At 37.3% G+C, this 19,172-nt stretch overlaps 1 protein-coding gene across 1 annotated transcript in view; it reads left to right on the forward strand.

The window, feature by feature from the left end:
- The window catches only part of SLC26A7 (solute carrier family 26 member 7), a gene marked incomplete at both ends in the record, with an annotated part of 54,924 nt that extends 36,069 nt beyond the window's left edge, over nucleotides 1–18,855 (forward strand). The window contains 9 exons of the mRNA XM_081325614.1: nucleotides 848–943; nucleotides 2,689–2,795; nucleotides 4,705–4,771; nucleotides 5,574–5,714; nucleotides 6,861–6,913; nucleotides 9,772–9,871; nucleotides 14,283–14,337; nucleotides 14,435–14,538; nucleotides 18,820–18,855. Of these exons, the coding sequence (XP_081181740.1) occupies nucleotides 848–943; nucleotides 2,689–2,795; nucleotides 4,705–4,771; nucleotides 5,574–5,714; nucleotides 6,861–6,913; nucleotides 9,772–9,871; nucleotides 14,283–14,337; nucleotides 14,435–14,538; nucleotides 18,820–18,855 (759 nt within the window). The remainder of the gene's footprint in view (nucleotides 1–847; nucleotides 944–2,688; nucleotides 2,796–4,704; nucleotides 4,772–5,573; nucleotides 5,715–6,860; nucleotides 6,914–9,771; nucleotides 9,872–14,282; nucleotides 14,338–14,434; nucleotides 14,539–18,819) is intronic.
- Nucleotides 18,856–19,172: the final 317 nt, after the last annotated feature.

Consider the following 19,172-nt stretch of genomic DNA (forward strand, 5'->3'; position numbering starts at 1 on the left):
TCAGGTATCCCGGGAATGTCCATCTTTTTTCTATGTATTAGAAGTATTAAGCCTTTTGTATTTCTGCCTTAGTCCTGAAAGTCCAGAAAATGAAAGCTGTAGTTCAGAAACTGTATCCCTATAGTAGTAAAAAACGAAGAAGAATCCTAAAGAAGTATGGAAAATAGGTGAATCTGAATATCAGAGCAACCTTTCTGAAGAAAGCCTTTTTAAAAAAAAACAAAAAAACTTCAAACAGTAAGAATTCCGGGGGAGGACAGAAATAGGGACATATGGTAGATACAAGTGTAAAAGTTGCATTCAGTTAAACATGTTTAAAAGGGACGCAGTGGCTCAGTGGGTTAGGATGCTGAGCTTGTCGATCAGATGGTTGGCAGTTTGGCGGGTCGAATCCCAAGTGCCGTGTAACAGAGTGAGCGCCTGTTACTCGTCCCAGCTTCTGCCAACCTAGCAGTTCGAAAGCACGTAAAAATGCAAGTAGAAAAATAGGGACCACTACGGTGGGAAGGTAACAGCGTTCCGTGCGCCTTTGGCGTCTAGTCATGCCGGCCACATGACCACGGAGACGTCCTCGGACAAGCGCTGGCTCTTCGGCTTTGAAACGGAGATGAGCACCGGCCCCTAGAGTCGGAAACGACTAGCACGCATGTGCGGGGGAACCTTTACCTTTAAACATATTTACTTATTTGGTTAATTTTTAAGTTTGCATTATGTAATATTTGGGAAAGGGAATGATACATGTATGAACAATATCTGCTCCTGCCTTTTGACTTGCCAGTCCTTTTGCCAAAATAATTCCCCCTCCAGAATAATGAGCAACTTATAATAAATGTCTCTTTCATCCCAGGGTGTGCTAGCAAGTATCATTGTGGTGGGCCTGAAGGGAATGCTGATGCAGTTCCGAGATTTAAAAAAATACTGGAGTGTGGATAAAATTGAATGGGTAAGTAAAGTAAAGTTGAACTTTACTGCATAATCTTTTCAGGACATGGAGTAATCTTAAACGTTCACCCCCTTATCATTGTAGCGGCCCTGAGCTGCTTGACAGTGAGATGGAAGACATATACATTTAATAAATAAATCCTCCCTTTTGTGTCCCAAAGGTGCTTTTACAAAAGGCAACTGGACTTTTTTTTTATCTTTGGAGACATTTTGCTTTTCATCCAAGAAGCTTCTTCAGTTCTGACAGTCAGAACTGAAGAAGCTTTTTGGATAAGAAGCGAAACATCTTCAAGGATACTCAAGAAAAACAAAATCCAGTTGCCTTTTGAAAAAGCATCTTTGGGACATTACTGGGAAGCCTGAATATTGCTTTTTTGATGTCTTTTTCAATATCAGGCAGCAGCCACTACAGGTTACATCCTGTATGTAACACTTAGAGTATTGCTGCAAAATTAGCTTTCTCCTTTGGTTGATCATGAGTGTGTTTAGCCAGGATTTTTGTTTCAATCTGTGGTTTTTATTTTTTGCTATTCACAATTTGTATAAAGTTTTCCTGAGCCTTTGTTTGTTGTCTCCTTGTCTTCTACTTGAAATTCATAGTCTTCATTTTAATATCTTAAGTGCTGAGCCAGTCATTTTCCCAGGTTCTATGCCTCAGTGTTTTTGTAAAGTAATGACTTCATTCCAGATGTGATTATAATTTCAATTTGGCAAATTTGCTGTAAGGACTATGCATTGTAATATGATTTATATAGGAATTTGTCCACAATAGAAGAGATTGAGACTAATCAGATTGCCTCGTTCAAATGCCAATTAGTCACCAGAGGATAATTTCCCATCATTTTGATTTCCTTAAAATTCCATATGTTAGGGATGAAGAGGAACTTTGTCATAATTCCTGAGTATTCCAGCTTCTGTTTTGTTTCTAAACACAAATAGCTGCTTTTTCTGATTAGTATATAATGTTTTACTTAGTGTTCCCTCTTACTTTACAGCAAAATTTCTACATTACAATTATGCTTTGAAATAAAAAGCAAGGATTTTGAAATACGGTAGCATTAAAATAAGAAATAGATGAAAATTTCCAAGCAAATACAAAATAAATATGGATTAACTCCAGATTTGTTAAAAGTCACTTTTAATTTTGTGTTCATGATTTTTTTCCTTCTTTTCCGTGCTATGACATTTTTGTTTCATAAGAAATCAAAATTGTGTCAGAATGCAATAGTCCTTGAGTATGAGCAGGCAACCTTATAAGGACATGATCTAAGAAAGCAGAAGAGGCATGCATAGCAATATATTCTGAAATATATAAAAACATTATTTCCCTGGTTGTTTCCACATGTAGGTGGATCCACATCTGCTTTTCTAATTTCCAAAGGATGTAATTGCTTTAGTGCTTTGAGAAGGAGGCCTGGATGGCTTCATTGCATTAACTTGGTTGGCAAAGCACCCCTTATGAATACTTTGCACAGCTTTAAGTTCATACATGCTTTAGCAGATGCTCAGTGTTCTAGAGAATGAAATATTCTTCATTTACCAATTTAGAAGGTCAATATGTCTTCTGAGGTATTCGGTTGTTAAATTATTTAAATTTAAAATATATATCCTGTGAAATAGCTTGTCAGATTTTACATTTGTTTCTAATTAAAGTAATGAAAATGTTAATTATATAATAAAATATCTAGTACAAAGAATTTTGCATATCTAATTATGAAATATGTTTTCATCTTTTGTATCTTTCAGACTATATGGGTCAGCACTTATGTGTTTACAGTTTGTTTTGCTGCTAATATAGGGTTATTGTATGGTGTTGTCTGCACAATACTTATAGTGGTTTTCCGTTTTTCAAGGTGAGATTTTTAAGAGCAAATAATTTCTGGAAATGCTGAATGGTTTTCTTCTGTTCATGACAAATGTATACTACAAATTACTTTTGTTATGTATAACTGTTCAGCTTTTTTTTTTACCTCCTACAAATAATCCTGGAAGTTTTAATGAGTTGGAAGTATAATTATTCTGCTATTTCAGTCAGGTTTATTCTTGACAAGTTTGATTAGAACAGATAAATAGGCCCATAAGGACGCAAGAACTTCTGATTTATAGTACAAAAGTCAAAAGGGCATTACAAAAGAATTCCAGTGGCTGCTATATATCAAATGCAAGTTCTATGTACGCTGCAATAAATGTTCAAATTCCTGTACCTCTTTCCCTTACGTGCTCTGTAAAATAGGTTAGAAATTACAGATAGTCCTTAACTTATGGCTATTCAAGCAGAATAATGGCCTCAAAGTTATAATGGCCTCGGAAAAGGTGACTTGCCTCATGCAATTGCTGTTTAGGTGCTTGATAATCAGCTTGCATTTATGACAGTTGCTGTGTCTTGCAGTCATGTGATCACAATTTGCAATCTTCCCAGCTGGCTTCCAACAAGCAAAGTCAATTGGGTAAGCCAGATTCAGTTAATGACCATGTGGTTTTTTTAACAGCCACATAATTTGCTTAAGGACTGCAGTAAAAGTGGTTGTAAACTTAAGTCTGGTCATATCATGGTTCACTTAATGACTGCGCCAATTAGCATCCAAATTCTGGTCCCAATTATGGCCGTAAGTCAAGGACTACTTATACTTGTTTTGGGGTGAGCAAAACCATATCCATCTTTCCTTGCTTTGGTAGCAGACAGACCTGATACCGTATCTTTTACTTTTGATCACACGTGAGAACTAATTCCCACATTTACCTGTGTGACTTTAGCTATAATGACTAAGAATTAGACTAAGATCAAGGATCAAAGTAAGCATTGCAAGAGAAATGTGAGATTCCCAAGCAAATACAGACTCGAAGATGATCATTTGCAGGGGAAAAACTGACAATCAAGAGAAAGGTTAAACATTTGCCTGTTGTTCATCTAATCTCCCCTCACCAGTTCATATTTACACTTCTTCTCTTTTGAATGTGTTATTATAGTCCAGTGTCCTCCTTCTGTATCTCAGGATGGTCAATGCAGACCTCTGTGCAGTCCTAATACACTATAATACTAAAGTACTATACTAAAGTAAATAGTGATTCTAAATAGCTCTTTAACATTTTAAATTCTTATTACTCCAAGAAGACATGGTGATGCAGTGGTTAGAATGTAGTATTGTAGACTAACTCTGCTCACAGCCTGGACTTCAATCTTGACTGGCTCAAGTCTGACTCAGACCTTCCATCCTTACAAGGTCAGTAAAATGAAGACCCAGATTGTTGGGGGCAATATGCTGACTATGTAAACTGGACTCCAGAAGTTGGTAGAGGACAGGAAGGCCTGGAGGAACGTTGTCCATGGGGTCACGATGGGTCGGACATGACTTCGCAACTAACAACTACAACAACAACAAATGTAAACTGCTTAGAGAGTGCTGTGTAGCACTATGGAGCTGTACCTAAGTCTAAGTACTTTTTCTATTGCTATTGCTAGTACCCTAGCAATTGTCATGGAAATTTAAAAAAAGTTATGTAAAATCTATTCAGAGAATGCTTAACTTTCATGATGAGCAAGACAACTTAGAAAAGTATACTACTTCTATGATTAGCTTAAATATTGATCATTCTTAGACTATAATATTAATGCTATGGAATAAACATGCAAGCACCTTACACTAGGAAATAATTTACAGCATATGGAACACTTGGAATAGGACCACACAAAAACCACTTGATTTTTTAAAAGCTCTGCTGTTTTATGTATTTGTTACACATTCTTCTATATATTTGTCACAGAGCAACAACACTCAGCCTGAAGCACATGAATGAAACAGAATGCAGATTCAAAACAGAAGTAGACTTTGTAAGCTTAATTTTCTTGTTCTTCTTTATCTTTGGAAAAAAATCTTTGCTCTTCCCCTCTAAAGTTGTGCTATATAGAAATGTAAAGGTTTCAGTTCTTTTTCCAGATGGTCAAATGTGTGAGGGCTGTGTGTGCAGACTTTGGTCATATGTATTCCAAAGGGATGAGAGAAATATGACTTTATCATCTCACCTGTTCACTCACAATTTAGTGACAATCCTATTTCATGGCAATTCAAGGCATACCCATGGCATTCCTTTAACTTAAAGTATGACAAAATTATTGGAGAGAAGTCTGGAATATCTTTACTTGTGGCACTCAACTTGCTGTGAGTTGATATCTCTGCTTCATTTCCTTTGGGTTTGGATGATAATATTTTATTTTGTATCATCTATTGAACTTTATAACAAACAGTAATTCCCAAGAAAACAACAAATTGAAATTAAAGCAGCTCTATAAAAATGTATTGCAAGCACAAATTCTGAGAGAATAACAGTATTATTGAGCAATTGTTAGAGTCAATAATTGTAGTGATATCAGATTTTGCAGCGCTGCAAAAATCCAGACTTCCAAGATATAAAAAAACCTCTTCATTGCAGATTAGTAGTTTCCCATTATTGTAGCTCAGATCTGTTAGGTCAACCAGTATTATAAGTTAACCTAAATCATGTTGTGATTGGTCTATTTGAAAATGCATTTGATTGTGCTCCCAGTATCCATGTGGATAATGTAAGGGTACTATGTTATAAAGCATTTAAAATATTTTATTTTCTAAAGTTTGGGGATTTTTTTTATTCTAAAGGAATCTTCACAACCAGTGAAAATAGTGTCAGTCAATAACCCATTAGTCTTTCTGAATGCTAAGAAGTTTCACGCCAATATATTAGAAATAATCCATAAGGAGTGGACATGTGCACAGCAGCTGTCGGAAGATATGACCAAGGTAAGATCCACTTATCAAAGAGAAGGGAAAAGTGGACATTAACTTGGGCTCCAGATTTGCAGTAAAGTGATTGAGTTTTGTATTGCTGGGAAGAGATCGTGACTAAGAATTTCACACTGTGTCAAAAGGGGACCTACCATGCTGAGTTGGACTTCTGTTCTCCCCAGCTCACTTTTGCTTACAGTGACTTTATAGCATGTTCCAAATTTCTGAGAAGAGTCCTACATGAATCTCTCTGGGATTGAACCTAGACTTTTTTGTTGCCAAGCATTTTCTCTCCTCCCGTTCACCCTATCCTACTCCAATAAAAACTCTCAGATTTTATTTCTGAAATATCTGACTAAAGAAGGTGTGAGGGGTGCAATGGCTCAGCAGTTAAGACAGTGGGCTTAGCTGCAAAACTGACAGCACAGGTTTGAGACCTGAGTGCCGTGCGACCAGCTCCCGTTACATGCCCAGCTCCTGCCCTCTTAGCAGTTCGAAAGCATGCAAATGCAAGTAGCTAATTAGGTACCACTTCAGCGGGAAGGTAACAGCATTCCATGCGCTTTTGGCGTATAGCCATGCTGGCCACATGATCACAGAAATGTCTTCGGACAATGCTGGCACTGTCGACTAAGAAATGAAGATGAGTGTTGGACTTGATTGGACATGAGGCTTTTTGAAGGCTACCTAGAAACAGTGGCAAGATTTTGCCTCTGTTTCAACACTGCTCCAGTAAATAACAAAAAAAACAAACAAACCTGGAAAGTATGCAGCTTTCCCATTGTTATTATTCATTATGGGTTAGTTTTACATCCCAGGTAATAACAATGCTGTAAATTTTCCCCATAGCCTTAGCAATTCTTTGAAAAGTGATTCTGTAAACATGCTTCAGGGGAAAAAATGTATTAAAAATTGCCTTTTAATTTTTGTTTGATCTATATATAATATGACTTTTTAAATGATAATATTGTTGCTCTGGTGGCCAAGTTCTTGAAGGTGTAATGAAGAAACTCTATAATTTCAGAAATAGTGTAAAAATAACTATCAACGTTCTTAGCTGGGCAAATACACTGTATTCATAGCAGTCAGAATAACTATTTTTTGAAGCAGAAAATAAGACTTCACTGCAGTCAATCATGCTGCTTTGCTTTTTTGTTTCAGCATGAACAGAACATACTACTCACTTCATTATCCAATGGAAACTGCCATGGTGAGTGAATAATTCAAGAAATAATCAGTGCTTCATTTTCCTGTTAATTTAGGTATTTATATTTCATGTTTCTAGACTGCCCACTTCCCTCATGGCAATTGTCAGGTTTATTTATTTTATTTATTTATTTTAATTCCATTTATATCCCGCCCTTCTCCGAAGACTCAGGGCAGCTTACAAGCTTAGCAGTAGCCTTCATTCTATGTATATGCCTGCTTATTAGGGCTTTCACACACACCCCAAGCGGCATTATTACAAAGTCAGCTTATTGCCCCCAACAATCTGGGTCCTCATTTTACCTACCTCGGAAGGATGGAAGGCTGAGTCAACCTTGAGCCTGGTGGGACTCGAACCTGCACTAATTGCAGGCAGCTGGTGTTACTTAAGGAGGCATTAGCCCACTGCTCCACCAAGGCAGCTGTATCCTTGGAAAGAATTCAATTTACTGCTGTCCCCATGTCTCCCATCTGGCATAGGAAGGGAAGTACTAGAACAGGGTTTCTCCACTTTGGCAGCTTGAAGATGTGTGGACTTCAACTTCCAGAATTCCCCAGCTAGCAATGTTAAAAGTTCAGTTGAAATCCACTGAACGTAAAGTTACCAAGATTGAGAAACGTTGGTCTAGAAGGCATGTCTATATGATATGAATTTTAAAAAAAGGATATCAGATTGTTCCTTGTAGTGAAATTCATGTACCCTCAGTTGATGGAAGGATGGTGACTATGTAATTTAAAGGGGCTTTTATTTATTCATTTATGTGGAAGCCATAGGAAACAAGTAATGCAAAGATGAACAAACTGTAGAAAAGGAATATAGGATTCATTCTTCCATTGTGCGTAGTCCAGAATCCAAAGAGACGGTTGGCGAAAGGGAAACTCTTCTTGACACACAACATAGGAATTTAATGGAGTGCTATAAAAGTATTTAAAGCTTGCTGACCCATTTATGCCAACTCCCGGGAGGCCAATCAACTTTATTCCAGGAAAATACCTTTGTGCGCTTATCTACAAGGTTGGCTCAAAAAAATTTCAAGTGCAATATAGGGAATTTTCTAAGTGTAAATGTACAAGATGTTCAAAAACGCCTCACTCTGTAATTCATTGGATTTTATATGGTAAAGTATAAGTGAAGTATGCTATCCTAGCATTGATTTATTTAGACATATTGTCACACTGTGTTCTCAATGAGACTTTTCCCCCCTTAGTACTGTAAACTTATACAGTGTAGCTGATATCCCTATTTATTTATTTATTTATTTATTTATTTATTTAATTATATTTATATACCGCCCTTTCCCGAAGGACTCAGGGTGGTTTACAGGGTGATTAAAACAAAAAAATACAAAAGTTAAAAACAGTTAAAAAATTATATCCGTCCCTGAACAAATAAAACCCCAGTTAAAATTAAAATTAAAATTCTCAGCCTGGGCCAGAGAGCTCGAAGAGCCAGGTCTTCAGGTCCCGGCGGAATGAACGGAGGTCGGGGGCAGTCCTAAGCTCCACTGGCAGCTGGTTCCAAAGGGCAGGCGCACCCACTGAGAAGGCCCTATCCCTGGGTGTTATCCACCGGCAATCTCTTACCGGCGGTACCCTGAGAAGACCCTCTCTGTGGGAGCGCACTGGACGAAGGGAGCTTGATGCCAGCAGCAGGTGTTCCCTCAGATAACCCGGACCCAAGCCATTTAGGACTTTATAGGTCATCACCAGCACCTTGAATCTCACCCGGAGGGCAACCGGGAGCCAATGCAGCTCGCGGAGTAGAGGTGTTACATGGGAGTATCGGGAAACCCCCATCACAACTCGCGCGGCCGCATTCTGCACCAGCTGAAGCCTCCGAGTGGTCCTCAAGGGCAGCCTATTGTATCTGAGGAAAAAGTTGTGATGGAAGAAGAGCTTAGATTTTCTTAAAGTTTTTCTTAAATGATGAAAACTAGAGAATCCTGTGAATGTTTGAGTGAAACAGCAACAAGCATGTACCAGAAATCCAAAAGTGCTTTTTAAAAGACAACTGAACTTTCTTATTTTTCCCCCTGAAAATCTTTTGCTTCTCATCCAAGAAGCTTCTTTGGTTCTGAAGTGGGGATATAACCACAGACTAGCATTACCTCCAGAGTAATTTCAGTAGTATTTCCTTTTTTAGTGGAACAACCCTACTGCTTAGAACAGGTGTAGCAATCTTGACTCTTTTATGACTTGTGGACTTCAAGTGGGAGTTGAAGTCCATGAGTCATAAAAGAGCCAAGGTTGCCTACCCCTGGCTTAGAATAACCTATTGTTATCTGACTTCTTTGGACTATTGCCATGGTGGCACAGTGGTTGGAATGCAGTATTGCAGCTAATTCTATCTACAGCCAGCAGTTCTATTCTTACCAATTCAAGATTGATTCAGCCTTCCACCCTTCCAAAGTGGGTAAAATGAGGACCCAAATTGTTGGAGGCAATGTGCTGACTCTCTAAACCATTTAGAGACTGCTATAAAGCACTGTGGAGTGGTATATAAGTCTAAGTGCTTTTGCTATTGCTATGTCTCCACACTTAAAGGAGATATTCGCCCTAGATCTTGCTTATTTTCATGGATTATACTTCTAGGAGCAATAGGTTCCTTGTTCATCCTTCAGTTCTTCTGACCTTGTAGGAAATTAGAAAAATGGCTTATATCTGCAACATTGTTCACACTGCAGCCTCAGCAGCTTGACAAATGTAGAGTCCACGACCTGGAAGAAAATCCAAAATAATACAGGTTGCCATTCATTCCTGGATAGAAAGGCCCATATTTGTCAATTTCTAGAAAAGATTTATTCATATGGAAATTTCTACTTCTTTCAGAAGGGAATGTGGATCCTGCATTTGCTGATCTAAGAAGTTCATCCTTACAGCAGTATCCCACTGAAAGGCACAATCTAATATTTGATTGCAGTGGCTTGACTTTCTTTGACTATACTGGTATCTCTGTACTTATTCAGGTATTTATGATGATCTATATCTTCAGCTTCATCTACTTTTTAAGTAAAACTCATTCTACATTTAGTTAGTTGAAGCTGCCAACAAAGTTAGAAGACTGGTATTTAAAATTAAACACTCTAATAAGTTTGCTTCCTTTTTTTGAAATATTTATCTTTACTTCAAAAATATTCCAACGCCACAATTTAGAACTACATACTTCTTGGTGTTCCTGAAATAGGCATAGAACTATTGTGATGTTCCTTATTATTGGATTTTAGAGAAGTCAAAATTCCTTGTAAACAGGTAGACTTTAAAGGTGATCAGCAACACTTTGAATTTGACCCAGAAGCAACCTGGCATCCAATGCGGCTTCTGTGGCAAAGGTGTTACATCGTAACTCTAGGAATGCTCAGGAATGTGCTGCTACGTTCTGTACCAGTTTCAGCTTCCAGATATTCTTCAAGGGTAGCCCATGTAGAGCACATTTTAATAGTCCATATAAGAGATGACCAAGATGTGAATATCTGAGCTTAATTGAGGAAAGTGTGTACCTGACACCCATGAAGTTGTGCAAAGGCCCTCCAAGCCACGACTGCCCCCTGCTCCTTGAGCAGGATCTGTGAGTCCAGCAAGATTCACAAATTATGCACCAGGTCCATCTGGGGCAGTGCAAACCTTTCCAGAACCAAAGATTATAAACTTTCAGACACAGAGGTGTCTCCCATCCACAGCCACTCTATCTCACCAGGCTTCAGCTGAAGCATATACCCCATCCAGACCTCCACAGCCTCGAAGCACCACAAAAGGGCATCCACAGTATATATATACATGTGTGTGTGTGTGTGTGTGTGTGTATCTATATCTATATATCTATATCAATATCAATATATCAATATATCTCTATCTCTATCTCTATCTGTCTGTCTGTCTGTCTGTCTATCTATCTATCTATCTATCTATCTATCTATCTATCTATCTATCTATCTGGGTGTCATCAACACACTGATGGTACCTCATCTCATGGTGAATGATGATCTTATCCAGTGGCTTCATGAAGATGTTAAACAGGAGTGGTGAAAGCATTGAGTCCTGCAGCACTCCATGGAGCAAGGAGGTAAAGCAGCACAAAACTGTAGCTCCCATCCCCAGCTCCTGAAGCCAACCCAAAAGGATATCGTAGTTGATGGTATTGAAGACCACCAAGAGGTCAAAAAGATCTGGGATGGATGCAGTAAGCCAGTCCTACTTCCACCAGAGATCATCCCAAAGTGTGACCAATGTCATTTCAATCCCTTATGCAGGCCTGACATTCACTGGAGGGATCTGAATAATCCATCTCAGCCTAGGACCTTCTGGAACTGCAGTACAACCGCTTCTCAACCACCTTCTCTAGAAAGTGGTTTTAGTGAGAATCCAAGTAAATCTACACATCTCTAAAATTAATATGCATACCAGAATTTTTTCTTTTAAACTCCACATTTTATCAAGTTTTGCAGTTACAACTGATACAATTTACCCAAGAATATAGTGCAAATAGAACATGTTTTGTAATGCATGTTTTATCCAAACACATTATCAGATAACATATTTTAATATATTTTTTTTCAAATTCACAAACTAAAGCAGAAATGGATGAACAAGAAACTGATGACAGAAATAGGTTATCAAGTAATCTCTTCATTGTTTCAGGATGATGATGGCTCCTGCTTTTTGACAAAATATGATTTTATTCTTTTTTTTCCAGTTTCTGTTCCAGAGCTGCTTCCCTTTCCTATAAATATGACCTATCCAAAATCTTTGGCATCTTTGTTCACTTGGGTTGGATTTATAGCTGCTGAGAAGTTTACCTAATAAAATCTGAAGAGTGAAAGATGCCATTTTTGCTCATTATTGCTTTGTAACTGAGTGAGAGAGAAACAGTCAAAGAGTCAAGCCATGTGACATGTCTTGTTTGTATTTTGTTTTATTTGTTTCTGTGGAGAACGTTATTGGGTGTTGCTGAAAATCTTTGCCAGGTTAAAGATGGTAAAGTTTTCCCTTAACCAACCTTCACCTGAGCAGTTTCACTATCCCTGAAAGTATCAGCAATGGTAATAATAATTATGTCCATGTACATCTCCTTTACAATGAGCCTTCAAAATGATATTTTTATATCTGTCAGTTCCTATCCATTTGAGACATTCAAGAATGTATTGTCCCAGCAGCAGCTCTCCAAAATTACCTTTAGACTTGGTTTTAAATAAAACCCAGGGAAGAAAAGTAGAGGCAATTCGTGGTATACCATTGGAATAGGTGTAATCTGTTTTCAAACTTTTTTCAATTGTATTCTTGTGTATCAACACAGCTACCTACAGCCTATCTCAGCATTTAAAGTCACTCAATGGATAAGACACATTTTGAATGCTATATTAATTGCAGATTAGGTAGGGAACAACTACAGGATAATTATTAATTTCACACTCTTTTTGGCTTTCCAAGAAAGATAGTTGTTGAGAAACAAAATGCAGGACAGACATTCCTTCATCAAACCATTTATTGTATTGTACTGTACAAAGTTGCATTTGTTACAAAACCATGTTATTTTAGGGAATGTTTATATTATAGAACACCTCCCCCTAGTGGCTATTTGGAATAGAGCTTGTGATTCCCCCCCCCCACCAACATGCAATGTATTTGGTAAGACCTTCAAATAAGTCCAGAACAAATGTTAATTGTTTTCAACTTTTATATACAAAATTAGTGGACCATGTAACAGTTGAATCAAATACTGCATCCTTTTTTAGTTTGTAACCCTCTACCATTCAAATTACTCTTTCAGATTCTTAATATTTTGCTAGATATTGTCTCTGGATTTCATTTAATAGCTATGTATTTGGCGTTCTATTAATCCTTCCCAATGCTGGTATGCCTTTCTTTCTTCTGCATGTAAGAACTGATTTCAGATAAATTATTTCTTGATCTTTTGTTCTTTGATTCCTGAAGTTAAAGCATGTGATATAATATACTGTAGATGCTATTATCACTTTAGACCATGTTCCTGTTCAGCTCATTGCTTTGAAATACATGGACATTTGTTGAATGAATCATTGCTAAAAAAAAGTAAAGCAAATACAATAGGGAATAGTAGAGTTGTCATTATTCTGATAGAAAACAGAGATTATGTTAGATATATGAGACACTGCTGAAGCATTTCTTCAGAAGTCTCGTTATGGCATAAATTTTGTGCAGAATGAGGTACTAATTTGCCAAAATTTAATTTTTAGAGGCAGGCATTAAAAAGAATTATTATTGCTTTATGCACCCCATCCATCTCATATAATTGACTGTCATTCACTCCTCACTGATTCTCTCCATGTGACCAGACCATTCAGTGATTTCTTTTTTTGGTACTGATCACTTAGCTTTGCATTTAATTCACATACATTCAGCATCCTTTCCTTCTTGAGCCTCTGCATTCTTGTTCACTATTTACAGTTATTAAGCAGGCAATTCCCACTGCATCAACCGCTATGCTTCTCCTGTTATACCGACTCTCACTTCATAATACAAGGGGCCGAACCACAATCTTACTTTATACATAGCCATTTTTCCTTGCTGTTGGCAAACATTCTTTCCTAACAACAGGCCATCTCCTACCTCCTACCTTTCTATAAGAATTTCCATATGTTAAAATTAGTCTACATTCTACTAAAGTGAAATATTCTGATTTTTAGCACGTAAGTATAACTTGCAAATTTTCATTTTATTTTTACTGTCAAGCACAACTATTCATTGTATTGTACAGTCGGGATGACTTTGGGGGCAGTCTTTCTATCTCAGGCCTAGGAAGAAAGCCATGACAAAGCACTTCTGAAAGTGTCAAGAAAATGTGTGGACTTGTCCGGGAAATTGGTTCTTAGGCAGCAGAACAAAACCTATCTTAAGTCTTAACAAATGTTCTGAAAGAAAATGATGCAAAGCAAATGAGATAGCAGGCTATGAAAGCAAGTAATATAAGGAGAATGCATAAACCAGTTCAGTTTAATTAAAAAGAAATCCTCACAATTAGTAAGAAAATTAGATTTAGAAATCAAAGAGTTATTGGCAAAATAAAATAAGACAGACGCCTGAAGTATGCATAAACAAAAAAAGAGCTGAGTGTTTCACAAATTAATAAAATCTGAAGAGCTTTTTATCTATAGCAAGAATATTACAAATCTTGAAAAAAAAGATTGCTAATAATGACATTGAAAAATGTAGGGTAAATAATTTAGAAAAATAGATCAGTGTTTTGGGTTATGTTCTCATTCTTTGTCTACTTGACATAAGAATTAATTGTATTAAAGTTATTTATTAACATTGTATTCTTTTGTTCTTTTCTATTTACATAACAGTTTAAAAATAATGCTTCATATTCCTCAATAATATATGTTAATATTTCCTCTCTTTTAGATTTATATGGATGCTCAAAAAAACAATGTAAATGTTTTTCTGGCAAATTGCAAAGGCAGGTATCAATTTTCAGTGAAGATAATCTTTATGAATTATGTTTAATTTGTGGTGTTCCTGCTCCTCTTTTACAAAGCCACATTCTCTTATTACAGCCTCTTTGAAAAAGGCATTGAAACTCAACGGAAAGCTAGAATTAGAAAATGCTGTCTTCCATGAGTCAGTTTCTTCGGCTGTTTCTGCCATCCAGTTTAGCAGGGTGAGTCTCGGTCTATGACAAAAACAGATGCTAAGAGGCTAACAGAGGTTACCTCAAGTCCTCTTTCTAAAGTGGAAACCCAATTTACAAAAAAAATAGGAGAAAGAGAAATGCTCAGCCCTTATGGTTTGTGTCTATGTGTGTGTATGTGTTTACTTGAGTATGTGTGTATGTGTTTACTGGATGGAAACTAGTCAAAGAGAGAAGCAACCTGGAACTAAGGAAAAATTTCCTGACAGTTAGAACAATTAATCCGTGGAACAACCTGCCTCCAGAAATTGTGAATGCTTCAACACTGGAAGTTTTTAAGAAGACACTGGGCAACCATTTGTCTGAAATGGTATAGGCTTTCCTGCCTAAGCAGGGGGTTGGACTAGATGACCTCCAAGGTCCCTTCCAACATTATTATTGTTGTTGATAATAATAATAATAATAATGATAATAATAATAATAATAATAATAATAATAATAATAATAATAATAATAATAATAATATAATGATGATGATGTTCAATTTGAGTGTTCAGTTGACTGAGTTTCATGTTTTATGAATAAAAGTTTTATAATCTATTATTCAAGAACTCTAAGAAAGCAGGTCCGCTTCTAGCTTGCATGGTTTATTACCACTGATAGCATCTTTTAATCTCTCATTAGAGTGTTGCCATTGGGACTGTTGTTACCTACAGTAGTGAAGTTCATACATGAATTAAAGATTATGTGACCTTTGAAATCCCCCTTTCCCTGCTAATTTCATTGGGAGGCTTGAGATTTTATGAGTTGAGAAGGGTGAATTATGGATTTCCAATCCACTCTTCCAATCCACCATCTTCTGAATCTATGGACTCATCCTCATATTCCACTTACCATAAAGTATTGAAGAGTATGACATCACCTTTGAAGAGTATTGAAGCCTCCCAGAGAAGCAGTTTAGATTTGTTTTTTCTGATGTTAAAGTGAGGTTTTTCCTCTTCTTCTGGCACTCATCTTTTTGTATAAATGATCTACATCTCACCAATGATAGACTCAATGACACTCAGTGGCTGAGACCTACTCAGTTCTTATTGGCCATTATAGGTGGCTGTGGGTGTGCATCCTTTCATCTGGATTCTTGGCACTGTTTCCCAGGTCTGTTTGCTCTTGGTACCAGCAGATAACAGTTTTTTACAACTAGGATTTTCAAAATAGCCATCTTTTTCCACCTTACCTCCACTCCTGTAAGAGCTGGAAGTAGGTTTCTCTTTTTTCACAATTCTTCAGTTACCAGGTGCTACACTGTGGGATTGGAGAGCTGGTGGGTATTTTCCAATTCCATTCCTTTTTTCATTTTCTACTTTCCCTAGTATTTTTCCAGGCTAGTAGGGATCGGAGACCATATCTTCCCATCTGCTTCTTTTGGCATCTCACCCAACACTGGAACTATCTTTGGGGAGATGACGGTTTTGTGCCAGTCTCTCTGATTGCATAGGGCTGAACCTGCAACTAGACATCTAGTAGGGAAGTATAGAGTTCCTCACATCCAGCACCTCTGACTAGCTGTGGGGAGCTGACAGAATGGATCAGAAGGAAACAGTGTCTTTGACTTACTGTACAACTGTTTGTGAAATGGTTGCTTGAATTGACGGCCTTTGAAATAGTGACCTATGACTCCTCCTCAAAGTTATGACCGTTACACCATCCCCACAGTCACATGATCACAATTTGGATGCTTGAGCCGATCATCTCATTTGTTTTGCCCTTTCAATCATTAATGTTTCCAATTCATCCACCAAATGATAAAAGTAATTTACAGCTTCTGTGAGGAAAAAAGCATTATGCATATTTCTGTTGGAACCCATATAACTGAATATAAAGTATGCTTTTTTGTGTGCAGTTTTATGAGGCGTAAATTTATTTTGTAATGCAAACTCCTATAAGCTTCTTTTCTGTAACTAAACCACATCTTCAGGCTATGTAGAGCATTTCCATTTTTATTGTTTTAGATATATGAGTTGGTTTGAGATTAAGAACGAGTGCCCTCCAAAAGAAAAATGCAAAACTAATTAATGAGTTGTTACCTTCTTTTTCTCCATCTTATTACCATAAACATTCCTGTAAGTTAAACAAACTTACTTAACTTAACAAAGTTACTTAACTTTGATCAACCAAAGTTAAGAAATTTAGTGACATTTGTTTAGATGTATTACAGAATAGAGGGCACATCATACTTAACCATTCAAACATCCGCCCTCTGCTTTTCCTTATATAAAGTAAAGAATCAAGAAAAAAAATAATAAACATTTTCTTGAAGATTCCCTTAGTAGCAAAAAATAAGGACAGATACCGGTAATACTGCAGCTGTTATTTATAGCCATGCAACAATCTTGGAATTAACTCTACGGTTTATCCCCTACTTTCCAAATCAAACAATCACAATCATGATTATTGCAAATTGTTGTTAGAGACTCCAGAAATATGGTAGACACGTAATTTAATGAACAGGCCCAGTGCCAATCAAATGCCAGGGCCCACTGCAATTAATGTGAATAATCTACATCTGCCAAGTTGGATTTCACTCAATTTCTCATTTTTCTAGTTCTATATTTAGTCCATCTTGTTTCTCTATCAATTTCAGTAAAAAAAATTAACATGAAAATGTTTATTCAGTTATGTGCTCATTTCCTGATTATATATATTTTAGACACATTTCCTTGTGCACTATTTGTGCAAAGAATTTTATTATGCCTTTTTCTGTGTATCGTTAGCAAATGGAGTGTAAAATTTGAGAAAGGGTTGTTGTCAACACATAACAGCACTGGAATAGGTTTGCAAAGTGTGAATGATTTAAATCAGTACCCCAGTTGGCTACATGATATGCCTACCAACTGGTAGGTAATGAGATGATGGGAAGGAAAGGTAAAACTTACTAATGATAGATTTCTTAGAAGATAAGAAGAACAGTAAATTTCAGGGTTTAGCAGCTTGAAGACTTGAAGTACAGGAATTGCCTTCATTGATGTCATGATATTGAACTGCAAGATGGGTGGCAAATAAAATTAATAAATCAATAAAATAAGATAGTCTTGATTTGGATTTAGTTATCCATAATGCATGCCTGATTCTGATAGCTGTTCACAAAATACAAGATCTTACTGTCTTTTCCCCAGATTGTAGGTGTCAAATCTCAGCAATCAGCAGTCAGCAGACCCAGTGACTTCTTTATCTCAAGAACTGAGTTAAAGGACTCCCTTGCGCTTAGTCGTTCAGTCTGTAGTCAGCTCATGTTTGGACTATTGTAATGCACTCTACATGGGGCTACTCTTGAAGAGCATTTGGAGGCTACAGCTGGTGCAGGCAGTTTTGGGGGCCCCAAGAATGGACCCAGTTACACCATGGCTCTGTGAGCTGCATTGGTTGTCTGTCTGCTTCTGGGTGCAATTCAAGGTGTTGATGATCACTTTTAAAACCCTTCATGGCATGGACCCAGGTTACATGAGGGACTCTCTCACCCCACTGGGATTGGTCCATCCCACTTGTGCTGACAGAGAAGGCATGCTGCAGGTCAGGTCAGCCCAATTATTCTGACTGGTGGGGTCCAGGAGGAGGGCCTTCTTTACTGTTGCTCTTGCCCACCTGGAACATATTGCCCCCCTGATGTGAGGTTGACCCTAACCATCCTATCCTTTCTTAAGGGCCTAAAGACCTGGCTCTGCCAGTTGGCTTGGAGGCCCAGTGGGGAAACAGCATAATGGAGGTAGTTGATCAAGCAAGAACAGATCTCACCTCCCCCCATTCTGCCCCCGCCCTCCCCATGTGTCCTTGATTTTAATCTTTGGTTTTAATCTATTCAGGTTTTAATGTAGATGTATTTTTTATGTCTGTAAGCCACCCAGAGTTACCTTATGGTAAGATGGGCAGCCAATACATTTTATTTACAAAAAACCAACCAACCAACCAACCAAACTGGAAGGCTTCTGAACATTTGCTGGCTGGAAATTATAGGAGCTGTAATCCAGTACATCTGGAGGACAGCAGGCTGGAGAAACATGGTTTATGTTACACTGTTTTCTTGCAATGGAGAATACATCTTTCTTTCATTGATAGAAGATTGTAATTAGGAAGTTTGACTTTAGCACTGTTTCATTTCTCAAAGAGATAATGAGAGAGAGAGAGAGAGAGAGAGAGAGAGAGAGAGAGAGAGGGGTGATAGATAGAAATATGCATGTACATGTGAGGGAGATCTGTGGTTAAGAAATACAAAATATAAATATGCACAGTAAAATGGCTTTATTTTTTACATTTCAGAACTTTTACAAGTTTAATGAACATACTGAGATTTGATGCCAATCTGATTCCAGTCTGTCTATCAAACTGCTCACTTACAGAAGGAATGGTGCCAAAGAATTTCTTCAGAAGTTTAAACATGGGATTTTGTTGGTGATAATTGCTAAGTATATTTAACAAACCAACAGCAGCCGTGTTTTTCGCCTATATTTCCTTAAGGTTTTTCTCTGAATTAAGTTCAGTGGCAGGGTTTATTTTTATAAACTTAGATTCTTCTTCAATGATCACATGTTTTTCTATGCATGAAGAGTTAAGAAATAGAAAGCAATTTAAGATACTACTGTGATGTATGCTGTTTTAGCTGTCTTATTACA

The sequence above is a fragment of the Vipera berus genome (assembly GCF_964194415.1).
Source record: "Vipera berus genome assembly, chromosome: 3".
NCBI lineage: Eukaryota > Metazoa > Chordata > Lepidosauria > Squamata > Viperidae > Vipera > Vipera berus.